Here is a 22,493-nt window from a genome sequence, read left to right as displayed (position 1 = left end):
ATGCAAACCTATGGATAAAGCTGCCACCCTTGCTCCATCAGCCCTGCAGCCCATCTGCCTCAGGTCCCCCAGTGCCCAGACTGAAGCCTGAGGGTTCATCACAGCATTGCTCACACCAGACCACACTTTCCACCATCAGAGGGCATCGTGGGATTAATTTTTATCCCAGCCCAGGGTCAGGCTGGCTCGTGGAGGTGGCTGGGGTTAGTGATGCCACCAGGGTGCAGGTCGTGGTCCAGCTGGCTGGGCAGTGAGCCAAGCAGACCCACTGGGCATTGGGCACTGATGCTGATGTTCTGCCCTCTCACATTGTCATCATCTCAGCTTGTGGCACTGACAGGTGAAAGACAGTTGCTGGGAGCGGGCTGTTAGCAGAGCAGTGTGCAGCCCTGTTGAAGAGAAGAGGCATCATCGACCTGGAGCAGTGCTGCACACTGTGCCCCTTTTCTGACTGTTAATTCAGCCCTGCCGGGCAAGGAGTGTGTTTGTAACCCCCCAGGGAACCAAGGAGGGTAACAGCATCCACTCATAGTGAGCCCTCCTGGGAAAGGTCCAGAGGGCACACAAGTGGAAAAATCTGCTAGACGTATATTTTACTGAAAGCAATCATCCAAGTGCCTTTTAATTTATGAACATCCCAGTTGTTAGGTTTCTGGGCACCTTAGCAGGGAGCAGGCAAAGGCATCATTTCCAGGAAAGCAACCTCTTGCAGAAATATGACACAAGTGGGAATCTGACCTGTGTTCAGTAAACAACAGCCCTAATCTGCAGCCAAGCTGCTGCTGCGTAAAGGGGCTGTGGGCAGGGGCTGGGGGTCCTCTCTGGGTTGCCCTGGGGCTGCAGCATCCCTGGGCACTACTGATAAGGGATTTGGAGTAGGATGGGGGGCAGTTGGGGCCCCTCTACAGAGCTGAGACCCAAGACAAGCATCCATCTCGTTTTCTCTTTTGTTCCTCACTCAATTTACCATCCGTGGTCTGAACCTGCAGGGCTCACAGCCACCCTGAACGTATTGAGACCCCTGCAGAATGTGTGGGATAGAGCCCCTCATCCCTTCTCATCCTTTCTACCACGCTCCCTTGCTATCCTCCTCTTCCTCTCAGAGCAATGTATGGCTGTCTGCAGGGGTGGGCCAATGGTGAACCCACGTGCATGGGGTTGTGCTCCATAGCCAGTGAAAGAGCCACCCATAAATCTCAATGCCCTTTTCCTCCCAGCCCCTACGGGAACTCACTGCAGTCATTTTGCCATTGGTGACGTCTGAGGGGCACAGCCCTGCCAGGGCTGGGAAAGGGCCATAGGAAATGTGCTTCCAAAGGGAGTCCAATGAATAGGGGACGCTGATAAGAAAGGAATTCCAATTAACTCTAATTAACTCTTCCCACCGCTGGAAGAAATCCTGCCACAGATCTGAGTCTGGCAGTGCTGCTGTAGAGACTGCAGAGCTGGGTGGGGAGGACAGCTCAACCCCACCACCAGCAGGACCAGCAATACCCCCTGCCCATGATCAAACCTGAGAGGCACACATGGCAGCATCAGCCCTGACACAGCGCCCCCAAACCACCCCAGGGGGGTGCAGGCTCCTCTGCTCCCCTGGGCAATGGAGGTGTCTGCATTCTGTACACATTGTCTGACTGTGTGGGGAGGGAACAGGGAACAAGTGGGAGAGAAATGAGGCAAACAGAGGCTGGAGTGATTGCAGTGGTCTTTTCCAACCTTCATGACTCTATGGAGGAGATGCAAACCTGCCTTGCACAAAGGGCAGAATGTGGTGGGCAGAGCGTGGGGTGCCCAGCATTGCAAACAGCTCCAAGGAGCCATTGGAACCCATCAGTGGTGGAGGACCTCCAGGGTGTTCATTACCATTTTATTTTATTTGCGTTAAGATAAACCGCATCTTTATCTGTACAACATCTCCTTAAATACTTGGCAACACTTAAAAATAAAAATAATAAAACGAGAACAATAACAAAAAAAAATAATAAAAAGAAAGGAACAGTGCAGGCTACAATATCAAAACAGTACGATGCTTGTGAATAAATAACCCCTGGGGGCAGCTCAGGGGCTGGGCTGTTCAAATTGCACGGGGAATGGCAAACTCAGCCCTCCTGGGTCCTCATCCCCCCTTCCCTGGCAGCAGTGATCTCTCAGCTCTTAGTTGATCGTCTCAGTCGTGGTGCTGCTGCTGTTTTTGTTGGTTTTGCAGCAGAAGTATTGGTTCCAGATCTGCTGGAAGGCTGTCCGGAACTTCTTGATCCTGAAGGCATAGACAACGGGGTTCATGGCCGAGTTGCCGTGGGTGAGGAAGATGGCGATGTAGGTGAGGATGTGAGGCGTCTTGCAGGATGGGCAGAACAAGGTGATGCAGTTGAGGATGTGCAGAGGGAGCCAGCTGAGCACAAAGAGAAAGAGAACCAGTGCGAGGGACTTGGCGATCTTCAGCTCCTTCCCATAATACTTCTGGGGGTCGTTGGAGCTGGAGGAGACCTTCTTGTTGAGCTGCTTGCGGATGAGATTGAAGACTTCCAGGTAGATGAGCAGCATCAGCAGCAGGGGCGGCAGGACCCAGACGAAGAAGTTGAAGTACACCATGTACTCCATGCTAATGACCGTCTCGAATTGGCACTTGATGACAAAATCTGAATGGCTGGCGTTCAGATCCTGAGTCCCCAGCATCTTGTTCAGGTTATTCCAACCGAACATTGGGGTGAGTCCCACCAGAAAGGAGACGATCCAACAGCAAGCGATGGCCACTGCTGCTCGCCGGGGCGTCACCACGCTCTTGTACCTGTGCAAGAGACAACAACCACAGGGAGAATGAAACGTGAGTTGGAGCTTTTGCCTGGGGGTTCAGACTTCTGCACACGGGGTGGTCGTGCCCGTTCTGAGATGCCCATGATGCTGCTCACTCCATAGAATCATTAAGGTTGAAAAAGACCTCCAAGATCACTCAGTTCAACCTCAACCCATCCACACTGTGCCCACTGACCATGTCCCTCAGTGCCACATCTCCACTGTTCTCAACACCTCCAGGGACGGTGACTCCCATAGACTCCCATCACCTCCATCCCAGGGGATGGGCAGAGACCTCCTGGAGGTGATCCCAGAGCTTTTGGCATTGGTGAGAAGCCAGGAGGTGCATTAGTAACCACACGCTGTCTCCCTGCTCCAGCCCCGCTGGGACCCTGCCTCAGCCAATTCCCCCTGTGCTGGGGAGGAAATCGCTGACAAAAACTTCCCCAGAGACTGCTGGGTGGAGGAAGCATCCAGTGGTGCTAATGGTCCTCTGGGCACAGCTTGTTACATTTCATAAGTGCTCTCCCCATTGACCAAACCCTTTTTCCTAATGGGCTCGTGCCAAGGGATGGAAGGAGGAGGCTGGCTGTGTTCTGTGTCCTCCTCACCAACATGGTCCTGGCTCCCCAGAGCTCTCCAAGCGGGAACAAAGCCTGCTAGGTTGATTTTTCCCCCTGGTCCTCAGATGAAAGCACCTCCTTGGAGGCCAGACAGATTCACAACCCAAGTGTTTTTGCCTTCCACTGGAGAGGATTGAATGAAGGATATTTTTCTGGCTGTCTGCTGGGTTTTGCTGTGGTGCCAGTGTTAACTTGGTCATGGAGGTGGCTGGGAAACACAGAGTCCCATCTTGCTGCTCTGAGCTCCCTGCTGCTTGTCTTAACAAATCTGCCAAGAACTCAAACCCACTCCTTCCCCCTCAAAGGTCCACTCTGCAGACCCATCTCAAGGGCAGGATGGGAGCACAGAGGGGGGCAGGATAGAGAGGGGACATCCATCCTCAGGAGCTCAGAGGGTCCACAGCCGCCCATCCCTGATGGCTTTCCTGAAGGAACCCCCCTCTGTTCTGGGAAATCATTTCCAGGCAGATCCCGTGGGAAGGAGGTGGCAAGGCAGGCTGCTGTTTCCTCTGAGAGCCAGAGGGTGATTTATTCCTTGTTGGGAGGAGAGAGGGCAGGAGACCCTGAGAAAGCCATGGGGCAGGGAGATCTGGAGCTCTGGGGAGCCAAAGGGTGGTGGGAGAAAGTCAGCACTGTGGGATGGGTGTGGTGGGTGACAGGCCCCCATGCAAGCCTCACATCTCAAGGATTTTGAGGGTTTTCTGCTATTTTTTCTGCAGTTTGAGGTGCTCCCCACTCTGCAGCAGTGGTGTCCCATGGCCCCAGGCACTTGGGCATAGAGCACTCAGCCCTCCTTCCCTTCCATTGCCTGGGTTTGGGAAGCACAGGGGACAGAGGGAACACTGAGACCCCATTTTTAGCCGTGAGCTGGAGCAGAGGACACAGGTTTCATGCCTGCAGCCACAGTGGAGGGGATGGAGAACGGCTGCTGGGGGCCAGCACCAACAGTCCTGGCTCCACACTGCTCCAGAACAGGGCGTGCTGCTGCAGATGGCTATCAGGACAGCTGCAGAGGTCGTGCACAAGTCTGTTTGGTGCAGAGGGTGTAACACACACGCAATAGAGCAACAGTCCCACATCAGCACACAGCCCTCCTTCCTTCTCACTGCACATCCATCCAACCCACTGTACATCCACCCCCCACGAGCGCACATCCATCCCTGCTCAGTGCACAAATCCGTCCGTCCTTCTTAGTGCACATCCATCTGTCCTTAATGCACATCCATCCCTCCTCTATGCACACCCTTCCATCCTTCTCACTGCACACTCATCCTTGCTGTACACTCAGCCCTCCTTAATGCACATCCCTTCCTGCTCATCGCTGCACATTCACCTCTGTGCCCCGCTGCACATCCGCTGCTCCTCACTGCACAACCCCGGCCACCGAAAGCAAAACCTCCCTGGTTTATCCCCCTCCACATGTGCCGGTGTCATCGTGGTCACAAGAGATGGGACTAAAACCCAAACCAGCAAACTCACAGAAACCAGCAACATTTGGAACTGGGGCTTCTGTTGACTTTGTTCCTTCAAGCCACAAACCCAGGGCAGTGACATCCATCCCTGGGGCTCGAGGTGCCCACGCCCCCCATCAGCCCCACACAAGGAATGATAAAACCACAAAATGACTCCAAGTTCCAACTTTGTACACCCCACGGGGTCTGGACATGGGGCTCTGCTGCTCTGAAGGCTGCAAACCCTACTGAAAAGCAGGGAAATGCAAGATTCTCCCTATTGCTTGACCCCATGGCCCAAAGTGTTTGGTGGTTGGGGGAGGAGGGAGGGAAGAAAGAGTCTTTGCTGCTCCCATGTCTCTGCTTTGATCACACCAACAAGAAAACATCTTTCTCATCTGTCTCATTTTGAATTAATGAGATAGAGCTAGAATTTGGGATGGGTCTGGGAGGCAGAAGCACTAGGAAGTGCTGATAATGGCTCACAATTAATAAATAATTATATTATGATTGTTGTCATTGTAATGATTGCTACCATCATTACAAATTTATTGCTACTATTATTTTTATTAACAGCTGCCACGAAACCATCCAAGATAATAGTCACCTCCGTCATCACATCATTTGGGCTTGTTTCCTTCATCTGTGGGCTTTTGAGCCTGACCATAATTGCCAGTTTTCCACTTCTCGTCCCTTCCTGAAGGGCTCTGCGTTGTCCCTTCCCCATGGAGATGGCTATCGCCCCAAACCCTCCTGGACACCCCGCCATGGCCTGGAGAAAGGAGTGGGGCTCCTTGAGCCAGGTACGATGTACTGGGAGAGATGCTGGGGTGCCCCCACCTCAGGAAACTGTGGGGTGCCCCCCTGGCCTTCACCCTGAAGGTGTTATTTGCCTTCTCTTCCATTCATTTGTCATTTCCAGACTTGATTCACCTTCTACCACATCTTGACGTGTCCAGGTATCTGCAACTCACAGCTTGATCCACATATGGCACTCAGGGAACATATTCTCTTGACTTGGTTGACAAACCTTCAGTGATTCCACATCTGGTTTGTATCATACGTATTTTTTTTTTCCCCTCAGCATTTCTCAATATTCTTTTGTCCATAAAACGTGTACAGTTGCCCAGCCTGCCCTGAGATGCAGCTTTGCTGGTCCTCGCTCTGGTAGGGCTTACTGCAAAGCAGCTCCTGGGGAATTAATTCACTAATGAAGGCAGACCATCGCTAACAAAATGAAGCTGGAGCCAATGAAGTAGAAGGAAAGGAGACCAAGCTGACATGAAGATCATCTGCACTCCGATCGCACAGAAGAGCAGCCAGAGCATGTCCTGATCTAATTGAAAATCTCTAGGCAAAACCTCCTTGATCTCAGGGGAGTTTGGTTTCTGCTCCTTTTTCCCTGCTGTATCTCTGCTTCTGATCTCAGTGTCCTGGAGGCCTCTGGGTGGGCAGCTTTTGGTGTTTGAAAAACATCAGAGATGTGAGGCTCAAGAAACATGAAGCTGAGAAATGCAAAGCAGCATGCAAGTCCTGCAAGGAGCTACCTCAGCTCAGGGCTGAACGTGTAGCTGCAAGGTGGGAAGTGCTGCATAAGGGACATTGAGCGCTCCATCTGTTCACATCCCTCCTTTGTGATGGTTGGGAGCTGTGTGGCTCTTTGGAGTCACACACCCATCTCTCAGCCCTTCATGCTCCCAACACCCATTCAAAGACTGCAGTGAGACAATAGCAGAGCCCACGTTGTCTGCAGACGTGGCCGGAGCTGCTGGGTGATGGCTCTCCTTTCCACCACAAGGGCGTTTCACACCCTCCTGAGTCATCCCTGCAATTCTCACAGCTGGGATGGAGGTGACAGGTGGCAATGAGCCACGGAGGTGATGTGAGAAGGCACCTTGCGGACAGAGGGGTCATTTCAGCCCATTGGTCTCCTGATGGCATCACTTCTGGTTTTCCACTTGGGAAGAAGTGAGGGTTGGTGACAGCTGGTGGGTGGATCGTGGCCTTGGGAGGGATCGATGTCAACCAACATTAGCCAAAGCTGGTGGCTAGATAGAGCTCTCCATGTCAGCCTGTACCTGCAAATACTTCAAAGGCAGGAGATGGATAGCCAGCATCTGCCAGGAGATTGTCCCAGCACCGAAATCCCAGTGGCATCCAAGTGGGTGAGGCTGAAAAGCACCAAGAGCTATTAAAAGAAAGGATGGGGAACTTACAGAAGAGGATATAAGAAGGGTCTCGAGTTGTTCTGTTGGCTGGGTGAGCAGGAGGCAGGAAAGCTGCGATAGCATCTCCTGGGGGGAGGCATTAGTCCAGCTGTGAGGCACAGCTGAGGTGGGTCTTTATCTCTCAGCTGCAGAAGGACACTTCAGAAGATGAGATATCCTAAACTACAGATGGAACAGGAGATTGGTATCGGCTCTCCTTTAATTTCTTGGTTCTGCACTTCTGCTTGCTGACCCGACTCCTGCTTTGTAGTCAACAACCCCAACTCTGGTTTCTTAGGTACGGTTTGTTATTGCAGCTCGGGATCTTCGCGGCACATTCTGTCACTGCAGAGGGAACATTTCCCTTCACGCACTTCATTCAGCTCCAGGACTGATACCTCCAAGGCTGAAACATTGGCTGGAGGCTCAGCAGACAGGGGAGGTTGTTTTCCCCACCCAACCTCTAAATGAGAATTAGGAGAGCTGATGAGATCTGCTGCTCCTCAGCCGCAGAGGACACGATAACCCAAAACAACCCATCCAGCATCTTCTGCACAGGGCAGCTTTTCCCTGCTTTAAAGCTCAATTTCAAATGCAGAAAGCAGGCAGATAAATTTCTTTTTTGGCTAATGAGCTGTCTATACGTACTTTCAATTAATGAAACCTGTCTCAGAGATGCCATTTTGCACTTCCACCTTCAGCCCAAACACAACTTGCTACAAATCATGGGTAAAACCCGTGTTACTCAACTCTGCAACATCAGGGGAACAGAAGTGAGGAACAGAACACGCATGTGTTTAGTCATCAAGTTATTTATGTACACATGAATCTGTCCAGGGCAGATCTATACATCTTGATCAGCCGAATGCAGCGCCAAATTGGAAGTGAAGGCTCCAGTTAGCACCGCAATCAAATGTTCCCTCACCGCAGAGAATTGATCTTTCACCAGGAAAACAAATAAATGCAAGTGCAAAGCAAACCTGAGGTTTATTATTTAATTCCCGTTTCCTCCCTCAGGTTTAAATGATGATTTATTCCCTTGGAAGGAAACCGATTGACCTTGCAGCCTGGAAGGAACCTGCTTGGTGTTTGCACCAGGATGGCAGAGAAAGAGCTGAGACCTGAGAGCAGAAACTGCAGCGATAAATCACACCCTGTGCATCTTCCTAATTACCCTGGCAATTAAGTCCAGGCAGGGAGCAGTGGGAAGATGCAGCCCGGTTGCAGCAGGGCATGGACAAGTAGGACTGACTGGCCAAGCAGCAGCCAGTTCTCCCCATGTGTGAGGACCACACCGGCCCCCACGGAGCCTCCGAGGCCCCGCCATCCCTTTTCCTGGGGCACAAGGGACGTACAAGAGGGTCCCCACACAGCTGGAGATGGAGACGTTTTGCTGTGGCTGCAATCAGGGCTGGGGATGGCCCTGCGAGCACGGAGCATTTGCACTGCCCAGGCTGTGAGCACAATGGGAGTGGGTGCTGATCTCCATTCAGTTAGCCCTGGTTCTGCACAGTGGTGCTCGTCCATCTGGATGCAGGCTGTGCCATCAGCTCTCGGCCGCGCAGGGTCACGGGCAAACAGAGCCACTCGAGCTGAAATAAATGCGCCGTAGCTGCACGTTGCAGGGTTTAACTCACAGAGTGTTGATACCAGTGCAAAAAAGAAAGAGGAATTACACAGTCTGAGAGCCTGTGCTAATTATGGCTGTGTCTGAGGCAGCGTTTCTCGGTGCTTTCGGAGAGTTTGTAGCACCGTTCCCTCTGCGAGCAGATGGGGAAACTGAGTTGCAGAGGGGGGCTCTGCTGTGCCAAGCGAAGCAAGATGAACTGAGCTGAATGAGAGCGCATCCCCAGTGCCAGGAGCTGGCACTTCTCTCCTTTGAAAGTAGCCAAGAGAAAACTTCTCAGCTCTGACAGCAATGGCCCAGGGAAGGCAGTGCCCCATGCTGCTCAGTGCAGCCCTCTTTCCATGAGTGGCACAAGGGTGGTGGACCAGGGGATGTCACCTCCCTACTGCTGTGTCCCTGCCCAGGCATCACTGGTACCTGGGTGCTGTGCCCGTGAGCATCTTGTGCAGTCTCAGGGGCAGCAAAGACTGAAGCAGCTGAAGAAGACAAGAGGATGAGGCTTGGGGGCAAATCCCTTTCCTTTTTGAGAGTAATTTTTAATTAAGAACAAAATTCCAACCAAACCAACCAGAAGTTCTGGAAACAACGCTCAGCTTGGCGCTAGGGGCAGAGCCCAGACAGGAACAAGGCAGGGATGGGATGGGGTGGGGAGGGACAGGACAGGGCACAGAGGAACTGTCTGCTCTGTGCAGCAAAGGACAAACCCAGACACCAACAAACCTCCTAGCACCCGATCCTGCTCTGCCCTGCATCTCCAAAAACGTCCCTTCCTCCTCAGTTCTCACCCCATCAATAAAATGTTTCTTAGCCCACAAGCAACTGAGGAGGAGACCATCTCTGTGGGATTATTTCACACCTGCTGATGGCATCACCAGTGACGTCTTTTTAACCCCCAGACCTGCCTGTCAGGAAGGCAGCTAGCTACGTGCCTGGGCAGGCTGAGCAGGGCTGGGTGCTGGTGCAGCAGGAGCTGATTAGCTTATTGCTATTCTGCAGGGTTCCCTGCTGGCTCTGGGGCTGTTTTGTCCACATCTTGGATCAATTGCTCTTTCTTGTGGCTGGGCATGCCACGTGAGAGCAGCATGCCTGCCCCAGCAGCTGGGCATCCATGCTGCCAGCAATGGCATCTCCCTGCCAGGAGCTCAGCCAGCCCCAGGGAAGGCTGGTTTCTGATTTTGTGGGCAGGAAATTCTTCATTCAGGCACTGAGGGTGGTGTTGCCCCCAAGGAGTCACACTGCTCAAGTCATCTCCATCCCACCAGGCCGATGTCTCTCCCTTGCATGATCTCCTCCCTGCCCCATATCCCACTTTCTGCAGGCACCATGACTCCCTGCTCCCTGTCTGAACCTCCCTTGCACCCTTTGGACAGGATCCTGCAGGTTTTCCCTTGACCTTCCTCCAATCAGAAGTTTTTTTCCAGCCCATTGGTTTTGTTCCAGTCTGAAATGACTCCCATGTGTGTCACAAAGAAACTCATCTCCCAGGTCATTTCACCAGGTTGCCTCCTCCACACATCCTCCTCCTTTTTTCCCCATTCTTTCCTGTGCTCTGAAGACCTTTCCACCCCCTGTTCCACATCAGGATGTCAGACCCATCACAATTCCAACTTCCTGACTTTCTCTACTTCCTCCATCTCCAATCACTCTCCTCAAGTCCCGTCCCCATGCCCAGGCTGTGACCTCTCAGGATGAGTCGTTCTCCCACTGCCAGGCTGATTTCAGCATGGATATAGGACACAATTGGTTTCTGCATCCCCTCATTACACTTCCCCATGCCCAAAAGCCCCCTGTGTTTGGGTGCAGTCTGCTTTGGTGTGTTCTGGACAGAAGGGGTGGTTGGCTCTGGCCTCACTGATTGCAAACTGTGGCTGTTGGTCTGTGGGTCCCTGCCAACCAGATCTTGAAAGCACAGTCTGGTGGGCTTTGTTCCAGTTGTCTCCACCAAACTTATGGCCAAAATCCCTCTCCGGTCATCAGAGTCAAGCTGGCCTTTCTATAAAGGCGGGGTGACAGCGACATCTCTCACTGCTGCAGTCAACTTCTTCCAGCTCAGGGATGAAGGATGACCCAGGACAACCCAGCAAAGGTCTCTTCGGCTCCAGCTCCAACTGGCTGCAGTGAAGGCACACACCAGGGTGAGCTGCTCCTGACTCACTCCTGACACACTGCCTGCAGGGCCAGGCTGGGCTGGCAGGGATCAGGCAGACTGAATCAGCAGCTTTGGCAGAACCTCCTGTATCGTGTTGAACTATTTTCGCTGCCTCTATGGGGTCCTTGGAAAGTATCAGACCCCAGTGTGCATTGGCATCACCTCCACCAACCCAGCACCTTTGGAAACACCTGAATGAACCTTTGGTACCCGACTGTAAACTCTTCAGACCAGTAGGACCGTGGGTAACCCCTCTTTCACCGCACTCCTCCTGCACTGAGCAAGTCCTGGCACTGCACTGTGCCTCAGTTTCCCTAGCTGCAAGTGTACTATTGCCCTTCCAAGGAACCTGCCCTTGCATTTGTTGGTAAGGCATTGTCAATGTCTTTACCTCACAATTAGTAGCATTCATTAAAAAATCCCAATGAAAATCTTCCCAGAGCGTGATTTTGGAGTGTAAGAGGAAAACACCAGCTAGGAGCTGGTTACCATTCATCTCCCAGCAGGCAGATGGAAGCTCTGCCCAGGGGACAGATGTTGGCTCCAGCAAATGGGGTCAGGGCAGAACAACCCCCAGCAGCTGACCCAGCACACGGATTGCATTTGGGAGGCTGGGATGAGCTGGAGACTCTGCATGTGGGCATGGGGAGCAGCACCCCAACAGCCACACGTCTCCCCTTGCCTTCTTAGTCCAAAAATTATGGGAATTACCCCTACATTCAGAAAAATCCAGGCATTCCCCCCTCTCCTCTGCCCTGCCAAGTACGGAGCATCCAACACTTTGATCTTTGCCACCTCCCAGGGAGGGGACATCCACAAACCCAGAAGACAAAGATATGGGAACAATGCTCCCAGCCCAGCTCGCCCCCCTCCAGCCAGCATCGCAGTGGCTGTGGCTTCTTCTGTGACCTGATTTTCGGGCTGCCAGCAGACGCCTCACAGTGCTGCTGCAGCAGCTGTGCACTCCCAGAGAGTCTAATCCTGACATCCCATCGCAGAGGGAAGAGCCCCAGCCTGTGACTTAGCATTCACTTGGCTGAATGCTACTCCGTGGATCACAGTCATGATGAAAAGTGGCTCCATCGGGTGTTTGCAGGATCTGAGACTGATAAAACCTGCTGGTAAATGCCTGCCTGTTTCCAGGGCTCTGATCATTTTGGTGGCACTGGGTTCAGGCTCCTGGTCCAGCACCACAACTCGTCTGTGCCTCCTGGTTCTGAGCAGAGCATGATGTGAAACGCTGAGATTTAGCAGCCATGTGCTGAGCTGATCAGGGAGTGCTGATAAATACAACTTGGAAACAGCTCTCCAGCAAACCCTTCCGGGCTGTGATCTCTGGTTCCTCTTTGCTCTCGGCTCCCATCTACCTGCTCCCTGTGGGTCACCCTCATCTGCTAAAAATAAAGGCAGCAAGGGCAGAACAAAAGGGCTCTGAGCAAGAGGAGGCTGCAAAGAGCTGCTGGTTCCCAGAACTCCTCTGGTTTAGGAAAACAGGATTCCTTAGAAATGCAGCCTGCTTTGTAAGGCTGGATTGCATCTTTTTGTCAGCTAACGGAGCTGAAAGATGCCTCGGTGAGCTTCTGTGAACGTGAGCTCCCCAAAACTCCCTCAGCTCCCAATGAGTCGCCTGAATGCTTTGAAACCTGTCCTCCAAATTCAAAAATAAGCCTCAGACAAGCCGTGGCTTTGTTCATTCACTTGGTTGGATGGACAGAGTCACTCACCATTGCCCTCACACATCATTTGCTGCATTGTCCAGGCTGCTGGGAGCCATCTCCGGTCACCCTTGCTTCCCTGGGGACATTCCCTGTGGGTCACATCACCTCGTATGTAGCATGCACTTCATTTTCTTCATTTCAACCTTTTGTTCTGGATCAAAATCCTTCAGACAGCCCAAAATCTTGCTTCCGAGGTTCAGTGCCTCCCCCTTTCTATAGGGATCATCTCCAGGGGACCAAGAGCCACGGGGATTGGGGCCACCACACATCCCTACCGCATCCCACACCTCTCCTTCTCCATGCTGGCCTTGCTGCTGCCTCTCAGAGCCTAAATATCCCTACAGATTTCCCAACACTCACTGCTGGGAGCACTGGAAATACTTTCCATACCCCTTAGGTGCTTCTATTCTCCAATTCATGGGAATTTAGGCCCATGCAGTGTCCTGTCCCAGAGACCCCTCACCCTCCCACCAATCCTCCCTTGAAACCTCAGTGGAGGAAAACCTCAGCCCTGTGCCCCAGCTGGCCGAGGGTGATGAGCCTTCCTGTGACCCAACCCCAGCTGGCCCCAGGCCTGTGGCTCTTGGCAGGCCCAGAGAGAAGGGGAAAGAGCGCTGCAATCCCAGCAGGAGCCCAAAAAGTGTAGAGCCAAGCTGAGGAAGCATTGCACTGCTGCCTCCATCCAGGAGGTTACCTGCAATCCTCCTCACTGGTGGAATCTGTGGTCCAGGGCTGAGGGATGCTCCTGTGCTCTCAGATCTCCTAAGGCTCAGGGCTTTGCTGGAGCAGCACAGAGTGCCAGTGCTGTTCCCAGGGCCACCCACAGACCCTGTTTCACCCATGCTGTGCCTCAGCCTCCCCTCTCTGCTCCTGCCTCCCATTACTGAGCAATTTCCAGCCCAGTTTGATCTAATTTCTACATCTCTGCAGCATCGCATATTTGCTCAGAACCTTCAGAAATGGGAAATGCAGCTTGGCCAGGTGAGCTGCTCCTCAGGGTGCCATGGGGTGTGATGGGCTGGGGGCACCCACCAACCCTAAGTGTAAGGGTCATGTGCAAGACTTCCAGCAAATTTCCCCTGGTTTTCTTCTCCTAGTGTGTATTTCAAAGCAGATGAAGGGAGAGAAATCCTAAGGGAGCCCAAGGATGGGATCAGGCTGTGTTCTGGCATCCAGCATCCCTAGTCGAGGGGGCTGTGATTCCTATACTAAAGGAACTGCATCCCCATGAAAACATCCCTCCGGCACCGTCCCTCCTGCATCCTGCATCCCGCCACAGGGATGCTGGGGCCGGTTCCTGCCTGGCTCCTTCCCCTCCCTTTGAACTCGTTTCATCTTCCCTAAGCACATCAGGGAGGGGGAAGCGGGGTCTGGGCTGGGGGGACCCTGCTGCGCCCAGCGAGGGGAGATGGAATGCAGGGGTGCTGCTGGGCGGGGAGGAAGGATACGAGGGGGAGATGGGAGTTTTCCTCCAGCACAAAGGCACTGAGCCTATTTTAGGTGGCTTCCAGCTGTTTGGAGCAGCTCCCTTTGGGAAGCTTGGGGGGTGTGGTACCTTCTGCTCCACCTGAATGATGCTTTTGGCTTTATCTCCTTCAGTCAACTGCTCCCAGCCAAAAGCCCCCTTGCCTTCAGCCCCCAGGTAGCCAGCACATGGCATGGAAACTCATGCATCCCTTCAGAAATCCCAAACACAGGACCTGCAGGGAACCCTGGGGCTGCACAGCACCACCTCTGCAAAGTGCATGCAGGCATGGGACATCCATCCCCACAGAGTCCCCTTGGTCCAGCTCCCCCCATCAGTTCCATCCGTGGGAGCCCCAGAGCCCCAGATGCAAAGGTGATGGGCTGAGAGGGCATGTCAGCACCAGAAAGATGCTTCAGTATCATTTTATTGTTATTGTTGGAATCCAGCAACAGGCTGGGGGAAATCTGGAGCATTTCAGGAATTCAGGAATTCTGGAGATTCAGGAATTATTCTTCAGTGGTATTTTCTACCATTTGTGATCCCTGATGTGCTTAGGGCAAAAAATCACCCACAGCCAGTGCCAGCTGCTGGGAATTTGGGATAAGGGTGGATGAGAGTGGGAAGGTTGGCACCACTGTGTGCAAAGTTATTCAATACTGAAAAAGATCTGAACAGGCAGAGCAAAATCTCACCGTGCTCAGACCAGGATGGACCAAATACAAAGTTAATATAGCAGGAGAAAAACCCACCCAAACTACACGCGGCACAGAAGGCTCCACCTTAATGCTCTCAGGGTCCTGGGTCAGGGCAGAATTTGCCCCCAAAAGCACAACTGATGCTCAGAGGGAGCAAGGGAGGAGAGGCTGCATTTGCTGGGAGAAGCAGAGACACGAGCTCAGCGGTGCTGCTAAGTATAGACCTGCAGTCCTCCCACAGCTGAACCTGTCCCCAGCACACAGAGGATGCAGAAGAACCAAAAAAGCACCAAAAGCAGTGAGAGGGCACAGAGGGCTCTGGAGTGCTGTTGGGGTGGAGAATGGGGATTTTTCAGGCTTGACAAAAAATACATGTACACAAATTGTGCAACGGGAAACTGTCTGAGAAGCCAAGTGTGGTAGGGAGGGAGTGCACAGGGACTGTTTCTACTCTGTGCAACCCCTACCCACAGGTCCCTGAGGCTGTCAGTGCCCTCCACCTTCAGCACGGGAAACCTGGGCTGAGGACAGAGCCGTCGTCTCCTTCCAGATACAAAGTGGAGCACAGTGACCCCCCCGAGCAAAGCAACCAGAGGCTGTGGGATCCCCCTTACCCAGCCTGCCCCGATTCCTGCTGCAGCCAAACCTTCCTGCTGGTGCTGCTGCTTCTCAAAGGGTTTGAGACATCTCTGTTCCCTCTGAACCCCCCCAGTGCCCACCCCAGACCCACTCCTCTCATTGTCCTACCTGACCGGGATCTTTACCCGCAGGTACCGATCCACGGCGATGGCCAGGAGCGCCAGGATGGAGCTTTCGGTGAGGATGAGGACGGGACACGCCATCATGAGGCAGCTGTAGAACTCCGTTTGCGGTCCGATATTGATGATGATGGCTAAAGGGATGACCAGAGCACCCACGGCCACATCGGCCACCGCCAGCGAGACGATGAAGCAGAAAGTGGCATCCCGCAGCGCCTGGTTCATCTTCACAGCCCAGATGACCAGGATGTTCCCCGGCACCGACACCAAAGCGATCAGCACTTCGATGGAGATGTAAGCAGCCTGGAAAGCCGACACGGGCTGTGCCATGATGCTGCGCTCCCCTCTGCGCTCCCTCTGTTACCTGCAAACGCAGAGGGAGGCGGTCACAAACTGCGCTGCGAGCCGAGATGGAGCCGGGACGGAACCCGGGCGGGGGTGGGGTGGGAAAAAAAATATCCCACTGCCTGTGCCGGCCCCCCTGGACCTCGTCCTGCCCCGTCCCCCCGCAGCGCGTCCGTCCATCGCAACGCACCGCGCGGAGCGGAGCTCCGTGACCCGCCGCGCCGGGGGGGGGGGAGCGGGGGGGGCGCGCGCCGCCGTTCTGCTGTCCGTAGCTCCGAAGGACGCCTCACCTTGTCCGGCTCCAGGAGGTTGTGCCGGCGGTGTCCCCGAGTCGCGTTCAGCCGGCGGGCAGGGAGGGGGGCATGCTGCGGGACGGGGGGCTGCGCTCGGCCCCGGTGCCCAGCACCGCGCTGCTCCCGCAGGCAGCTCGCAGCTGAGGACGGAACATCACATGGTGCGGCGCTCCCGCGGCCCTTTAAAGAGCGACCGACCCGATTTGGGGCTGCGCAGCCGAGCGGGGGCGAGGCGGGCGGTGCCGGTTGGGGTTGCTCGCTCCGCAGCCAAACCCGGGCTCCAAAAGCCTCACGTTTCGCTTTCAGCTCCAAAACCGGCTTCAGAGCCCCGTTGCAGGGGCAGGAGTGGAGAGGAAGGAGACGACGGAGCAAGCGCGGAGCACCCGGTACCGGGCACGGAGCAGCAGCCGCTCGGTGCTCAGTCCCGGGCCGGGACCCGCCGGAGGGGTGGAACCGGCGATGAAAATCGCCCCCAAAAATCAGTGCCGGGGCGGGGCTGAGCCCTCGGAGCAGCACTGTGGGTGCCGAGGCTGCACCCCGTGCCGAGCAGTGGGGAGGGCTGGGGAAGAGAGGGGGCTCATTCCTATCCCCAACAAAGCACGTGGAAGAATGGTTTCCCCAAGCTGGGGCTGCTTCAGGTGTTGGTTAAGAGTGTGGGAGAAGTTTGAGGTAAAATGGTCAAACCCCACATTTCTGCCCTGGGCTGGGAAGTGGTGCTCGCTCTGGTGGAGCTGAGCCAGCCAAGCCCAAAGTACCGCAGTGCAGCCCTCAGCCCAGCCACTGTGGGCATGCAGCACCCATGGGTGGTTTCCACACCCCTAAGTGGGAGCCAGGCACCTCCAGGGCTCACCCTGCACATCTCCAAATCTCTGGGTTTATCTGAGTTCTACAGGTCTGGTCTCCCCAGCCCTGTCCAGACCTCTCCGCATCCTTTCCTCTGGTGGGAGTGGGGCTGGATTTGTCCCCTCCTCTGCTCTGCTCTATGCAGTGAGAGCTGTCCTACTGTTTGAATCTGTCCCTTGGCACCTTCTCCATCCAAACCTGTGCACCCTAAGGCAGGGCTGGGGACATCAGCGGTGACATCCCATTCCCAAGTGCCACCATCAATGATGGCCCGTGGGCTTCTCCCTCACCTCCACAGCTGAGCAGAGGGCACAGGGTTGGGGTCAAGCATCCAGGGGCCACCCGGGGGCTGCGTTGCGATGTCAGCTGTGGTCACTTTGTGCCAACAGCAGGGCAAGGAGAGCTTATGCAGGTTTAAAAGATCCGTTCTCTCTGCAGGGAGAAAAACAAATCAGGGATGGTGCATCCACGTAAACACTGTGCTATTTATGGGAGGTGTTCAGGCTGTGTCTCACTGCGCATCCCTTCTCACACATCCTCTGCAGGAAGCCATTATCCAACTTTGGGCTCAGCCTGAAGCCAGAGGCAAAGCAGAGCAGAGCTGCCAGAAACTCCGAGCTCCATTTGGGTCCCTGTGCACATGGATATGGGTGCCAAACTGCAGCCTGGGTTCCTCCAGTTATCCTGCTGGTAATCCTCCAGTTATCCTGCTCGTATCCGGCTCTGCACAATGCAGGAGTGGGAAAAGCATCCCAACCCCTCACCAAGTGATGTCCTGTGGGAAGGGTCCCTGCAGGCAGCTTCTGGCTGGGAGCAGAGCAGGAAAACCATCACGTTCATCACGGGAGTGAAACGCGGAAGTGAAGGCAGGCAGGTCCCAGCTGAACTGCAGGCAAATCCCTCCAACACAGCAACTGAAGCCACTCCTTTTCCTAAAGTGAATTCTCAATTTGCTCTCCTTTCCCAGACTCACGCCCCAGCTTACCTAATCTTAGCAGCACTCCTTATTTAAAAAAAACCAACAAAAACAGCACACCCAAATTGTGCCAAAACTGAGCTGCGAGTCTGGGAGTCCGCCAATGGGGATGAGCTCCACCATCAGCCTGAGTAGAATTTCTCAAGGCTTTGGCAAAGGCTGCGAATATTGACCGAGTAAATGTGGCTGCTGGCTGCTGCAGGGCGTGCAGGCATTGCTGCTGCTGGACGTGGCGTGAGCTGCCTGCCCTGTGCAAACCAGGCTGGGCCTCGTATTGGAGGTTCCTTTAAAAAGCACAAAATGGGATTTTGTGGTGAACATCAGGCTCCCAGCAGGCTGCTCAAGGTCTTCCAGGCTCTTGCTGTGGGGTTTGGAAGGAGAAAATGGGCTGAGCTGCAGAATGGCCAGGAGAGGACACTCACTGTTGGCAACCAGAAGGGGAGATGGAGGGCTGGGAGGAACGGTGAGACTTACAGGATAGGAGCAAAGCTGGGCTGGCAGGGAGGGTTTGTGTGATGCAGCAGCATGTTGGAGCCGGCCCTGGGGCCTGGGGCTGCACCCAGAGCTCAGCTCCTGCCAAGAAATGCACATCCAAGAAAGTGAATCAGGGTGTGGGGTGCTCCTCCCCCACAGCTTCCATGCGGGAATGCTTCCTGCCTCAGCTTCCCTACAAGAAGAGCAGCTCCAAGGTGCCATGGCTGAGATGGAGAGGGTTTCTCTCCCTGTTCAGTCACAGGGGCCGTTCTGGAATACTTCTGCTTGCAGAAAGAGGCCTCTTCATTAGGAAAGTTAATTAGAAGCGTGGGTGATGCCAGCGCTGGGTGGGCTGCCATCTCTGCAGGCATTAATTAGGATGAGCGACGCCCCGAGCAGCGCAGTCCAGTGGTCTGAGACAAAATGGCCTGAGCAGAAATGGGCAGCAAAACAAAGGGGAGACCTGGAGCTCCTCTAAGGATGCAGCACCACGATGCTGCTGTGCGATGCTGGGTGACACAGAGCCCGGCCCAGACGTTGCTGTGGGTGCTCCATGCCTCATCCCCTGCTGTTCTGCCCTTTATAGGGTGCACGGCCCCTGGGCACTGCGCTGGGTGCATCTGGGGATGTGCAGCAAATGCTCAGCAGCTGTGACACAGCTTAGAGAGAATTCCTGGGAGACGATCCCAAATGCGAAGTCTTTTCATTTTTGTTTGGGATCTTGTGTGGATAGGCCATATAGGCCATGTGCTGGCTGCATTCTAAAGCTTTTTAAAATATTTTTCTTGACACTGCAAAGGCTTGTTTTGTTTTGCTTTGGTGTTTTTTTTTTTCCTAAAGGAGCCACGTTTGCCATCAACTGGTGGGACTCCCAGATTTTGCCATCAAGCACAGGACGGAGGGCTGGCTGTGCACTGACCTGCCCTCCAACAGCCCTGTCTGCAGCTGTTGGCTGCACTGCAGAGCCCGAGCTGTGGGTGTGATCCACAAGGGATGCATCCTCACTCCCCTTCTCCAACAGTGTGCCACACTCATGGGATGGATGTGAGATGCCCAACCCTGCCAGCTGTTGTCCACAGGCAGCTGGGACCAACCCAACCCCATCTGCACCCCCCAAGCTGGCATCCAAATCCCCCTTCATGCTCCACAGCGCTGCTGAGGTGCTCAGGTCCCCATCGCTTGGTGCTGACATGATGTTCATGGGGTGTTGGGTTGGTTTTTTTTTTTTGCTCTTCCTGAAGCTGGCAGGAGAAAGTGCTGAGAGATCACCGGGGCAAAGGCAAAACAAATCCCAAAGTTCCCATTGCGCTCCTCACCAGCGCCGCCCTTGGCACAGCACTGGGTAGAGCAGACGGCCGGTTGCTCGCTGTCTCTGCCCCTCCTCCCCCCCCTAACGTGGGCCCTCCCCCTCCTCACACCGTTATCTCCCTTCCACTTTTAGGACCTATTTTAATCCCTCACGGACCCAGTGAGTGTTATCGAGCCCGGCTGCTGGCCAAGAGCTATTCCTGCCCACCCCTTCCAGCAGCCTCAGCAGCATGGACAGCTTGGGAGTGGGTTCAACCTTTCCACTGCCATCCATCAGAGGACTGGCAAAACCCTTTGTCTTCTGTGACCACCCCTTCAACACACCCGGTGCTATGGGATGAGCTCCTCTTTTGATGAGAAGCCACCCATGTTGGGGCAGGATGGTGCTTGCCAGGGCAGGAGCAGGGGGTGTGAGCGCTCATAGGCGTGCAGCAGCAATGGCACATCCTTCTGGGGCAAAGATTGGGGTGAAACCTCAAATTCCTGGAGACAGGGAGAGAAAAAAAAGGGGTGAAGGAGGAAAGAGGAGGTGAAGAAATGATGGCAGTGGAGAGAAGTGGCACAATTTAGTGCCACGTGGAGGTGTCCCTTCGCACCGGGGCATCCTGGAATGGGTGTCCCATCCCCAGTAGGACAGGAAGACCACGTCCTCATGGCTGCTGTTCCTGGAGTTTGCGTTTCTCACTTTAGAAATATGTATTTCTATTTTAATATCCCCCTGATTCCGCTTCCAGCTGTCCCTTATGTCTTTCCCAGCTGGACAGCTCTGGGTTTTGGCAGCACGGCTTTTCTCCTGCTCAGATCATCACCCCCAGCACAGGAGCTCCTCTGCCCGGGGCTCAGAGGTGATGCTGACACCCGTGAGCCCTGAGCCAGAGCTGCTGCCTCTGCCTTCTTTCCTCCGAGCCTCCCCAAGCTGAGAGGTTTCTTGGCACTGTGCTATTTCCAGAAATGAAATCGGGACAGCAGCTCATTGGCCAGCTCCCCCGTGTTGTAGGAAAGGCTGCTCAAACCCTCCTGCAGATCCCTATTGGAAAATTCCTCATCAGCACAGGGGATGCACCTCCTTCCCTGCTCTTCCAGCCGGGATCCTTTGGCCCCAGAGCAGCACAAACATTACCCAAAGTGTCTGAGCAGCAGAGAAAGCAGCTTCCAAGCCCTCGTCCCCAGGGGCAGCTCGGTGCTGCTGCAGTGGGACATGTGATTTTTGCATTGCACACAACAACACCGCGCTGTTCGGTGGTGACATTCCCATAAGAAGTCCCTGGGGTTTCTCCTGCCTTTCCCCGCTATGGGCTGGGAGGGTTTGGGGCTGAATTTGTGCCCTGGGAGGTGGTGAATGCATTACCCAGAACCCAGCACTACTGTGGGATGGGATTTGGGGGTAAGATGGGTTGGGGTTTGGGGATGGGATGGGATGGGATGGGGGGAGCACCAGATTGCAGAGCAAAGACCTCAGATGCATTCTGAAGGCATCTGTGAGAACAATCCTGTATTTCCTCCATGTCTGGGGGTGCAAATCAGGACCACAAGTGGGGTTACCCCCAACAGTCCCCTTCTCCCCGTATGGGCAGCAGTCAGATCCCAGCGGGCTGAACGCAGGAAGGCAGCAGCCATTCCCCACCAGGAGCTCCAGCCAAAGCTGTGTTTGCTGGAGTCCATCTCCGTGGGTGGAGCACGGGGACAGGGCAGGGGAAGGAAGCTCCCCCCAGCCCCCATCCCTTGTGTTTTCCTGTGGGGATGAAAGAGGTGAAACCTGATCTCACGTCTGCTCTGCCTTCCCAAAATATTACAGTGTTACAGCTTCCCTCCTCAAAAGCAATAAAGTCGACGGGGCCAAAAGACCAGAAGTGACACAGGTGCCAGGCAAGAGCACCTCCTGCGAGAGATAGAAGGGATAAAACCACTGCAAGGCACAGCCCCGATGGGGCTCCCGATGGGGAGAGCAAACTGGGATGGTAGAGCCCAGATCAAAAGTCCACGTCTAGGATGGATTTTCCTCCATCCAAACACACCAAAATTGCAATGGAAAGGGTTTCCGGGATGTCCCCCCGCGTCCCCTCCCTGAATTGGGATGTTTTGACCCCAGAGAGACGCAGGAGCCTGGAAGGGCGACGAGAACCGAAGGAAGCCAAATCCTGAGCGCTATTTTCGGCTCTCGGACAGGAAAAGCACCTGCTGGGGTCATTACGCCGCGGGAAAAAACAAACGTCGGGATGTTGTCCCCGGGGGGTGGGATGGGAATAGCTGAGCTCATCATCACCGCAGGGGCTCGGGTCCCCATCCCCGGCACAGCGCGGGGTCCGGGCGCGGGGCAGCGGAAGCGGAGGGGTTTCGACGTCGGGTTTCGGCGCTGCGCGGATAATGCGGGGTCTGCTGCCCTCTCCCGACAGCAGCACCGAACGCACCGCGAGTTCCTCACTCGTACAGCGCGGAGTTCGCTCTGCTCCGAGTTCGGGACGCGCTGGGAGGAGCTCAGCCCTCTGCCGAGGGGCAAAACCTACAGCCGCCCCGTTACCATGAGCACGGAGCGGGACTGGCGGCATCCACCGGGAGACGCGGGGGTGGGAACGGGATTTCCCTGGGGGGGACCTTTGGAGAAGCCCCTCGGGTCTCAGTGCTGTCTGCCCGTCCCCGGGGTTGGAAAGATCCGGGAATCCCTTAGCCGGCGCTGACACTGACAGCTGGGCATGCAAAGCCCACCCTGGGGAGGGGAAAACCAGCCTTGGGTGGGGGTGCCCAGCCGGGGGGCACGTGGGAGAGCT

At 54.8% G+C, this 22,493-nt stretch overlaps 1 protein-coding gene across 1 annotated transcript; it reads right to left on the bottom strand.

Moving 5' to 3' along the window:
* Positions 1–1,853: 1,853 nt before the first annotated feature.
* On the bottom strand, positions 1,854–16,566 carry ADORA1 (adenosine A1 receptor). The gene is made up of 3 exons (XM_048926369.1): positions 16,125–16,566; positions 15,479–15,853; positions 1,854–2,788 (listed from the first exon to the last, which is right to left on the bottom strand). Exons 2-3 carry the CDS (start codon positions 15,817–15,819, stop codon positions 2,155–2,157), a joined length of 975 nt encoding a protein of 324 aa, XP_048782326.1. The 5' UTR covers positions 15,820–15,853; positions 16,125–16,566; the 3' UTR covers positions 1,854–2,154.
* Positions 16,567–22,493: the final 5,927 nt, after the last annotated feature.

Source organism: Lagopus muta, chromosome 24, assembly GCF_023343835.1.
Source record: "Lagopus muta isolate bLagMut1 chromosome 24, bLagMut1 primary, whole genome shotgun sequence".
In the NCBI taxonomy this organism is placed as follows: domain Eukaryota; kingdom Metazoa; phylum Chordata; class Aves; order Galliformes; family Phasianidae; genus Lagopus; species Lagopus muta.
Note: the sequence above shows the minus strand (reverse complement) of the source record. Positions and strands in the feature narration are given on the sequence as shown.

Coding starts and splice junctions, on each gene's coding strand:
- ADORA1 (XM_048926369.1), bottom strand. CDS start 15,819: ATGGCACAGCCCGTGTCGGCTTTCCAGGCTGCTTACATCTCCATCGAA. Junction 2,789..15,478: donor CGGGTAAAGATCCCGGTCAG/GTAGGACAATGA, acceptor TCTCTTGCACAG/GTACAAGAGCGTGGTGACGC.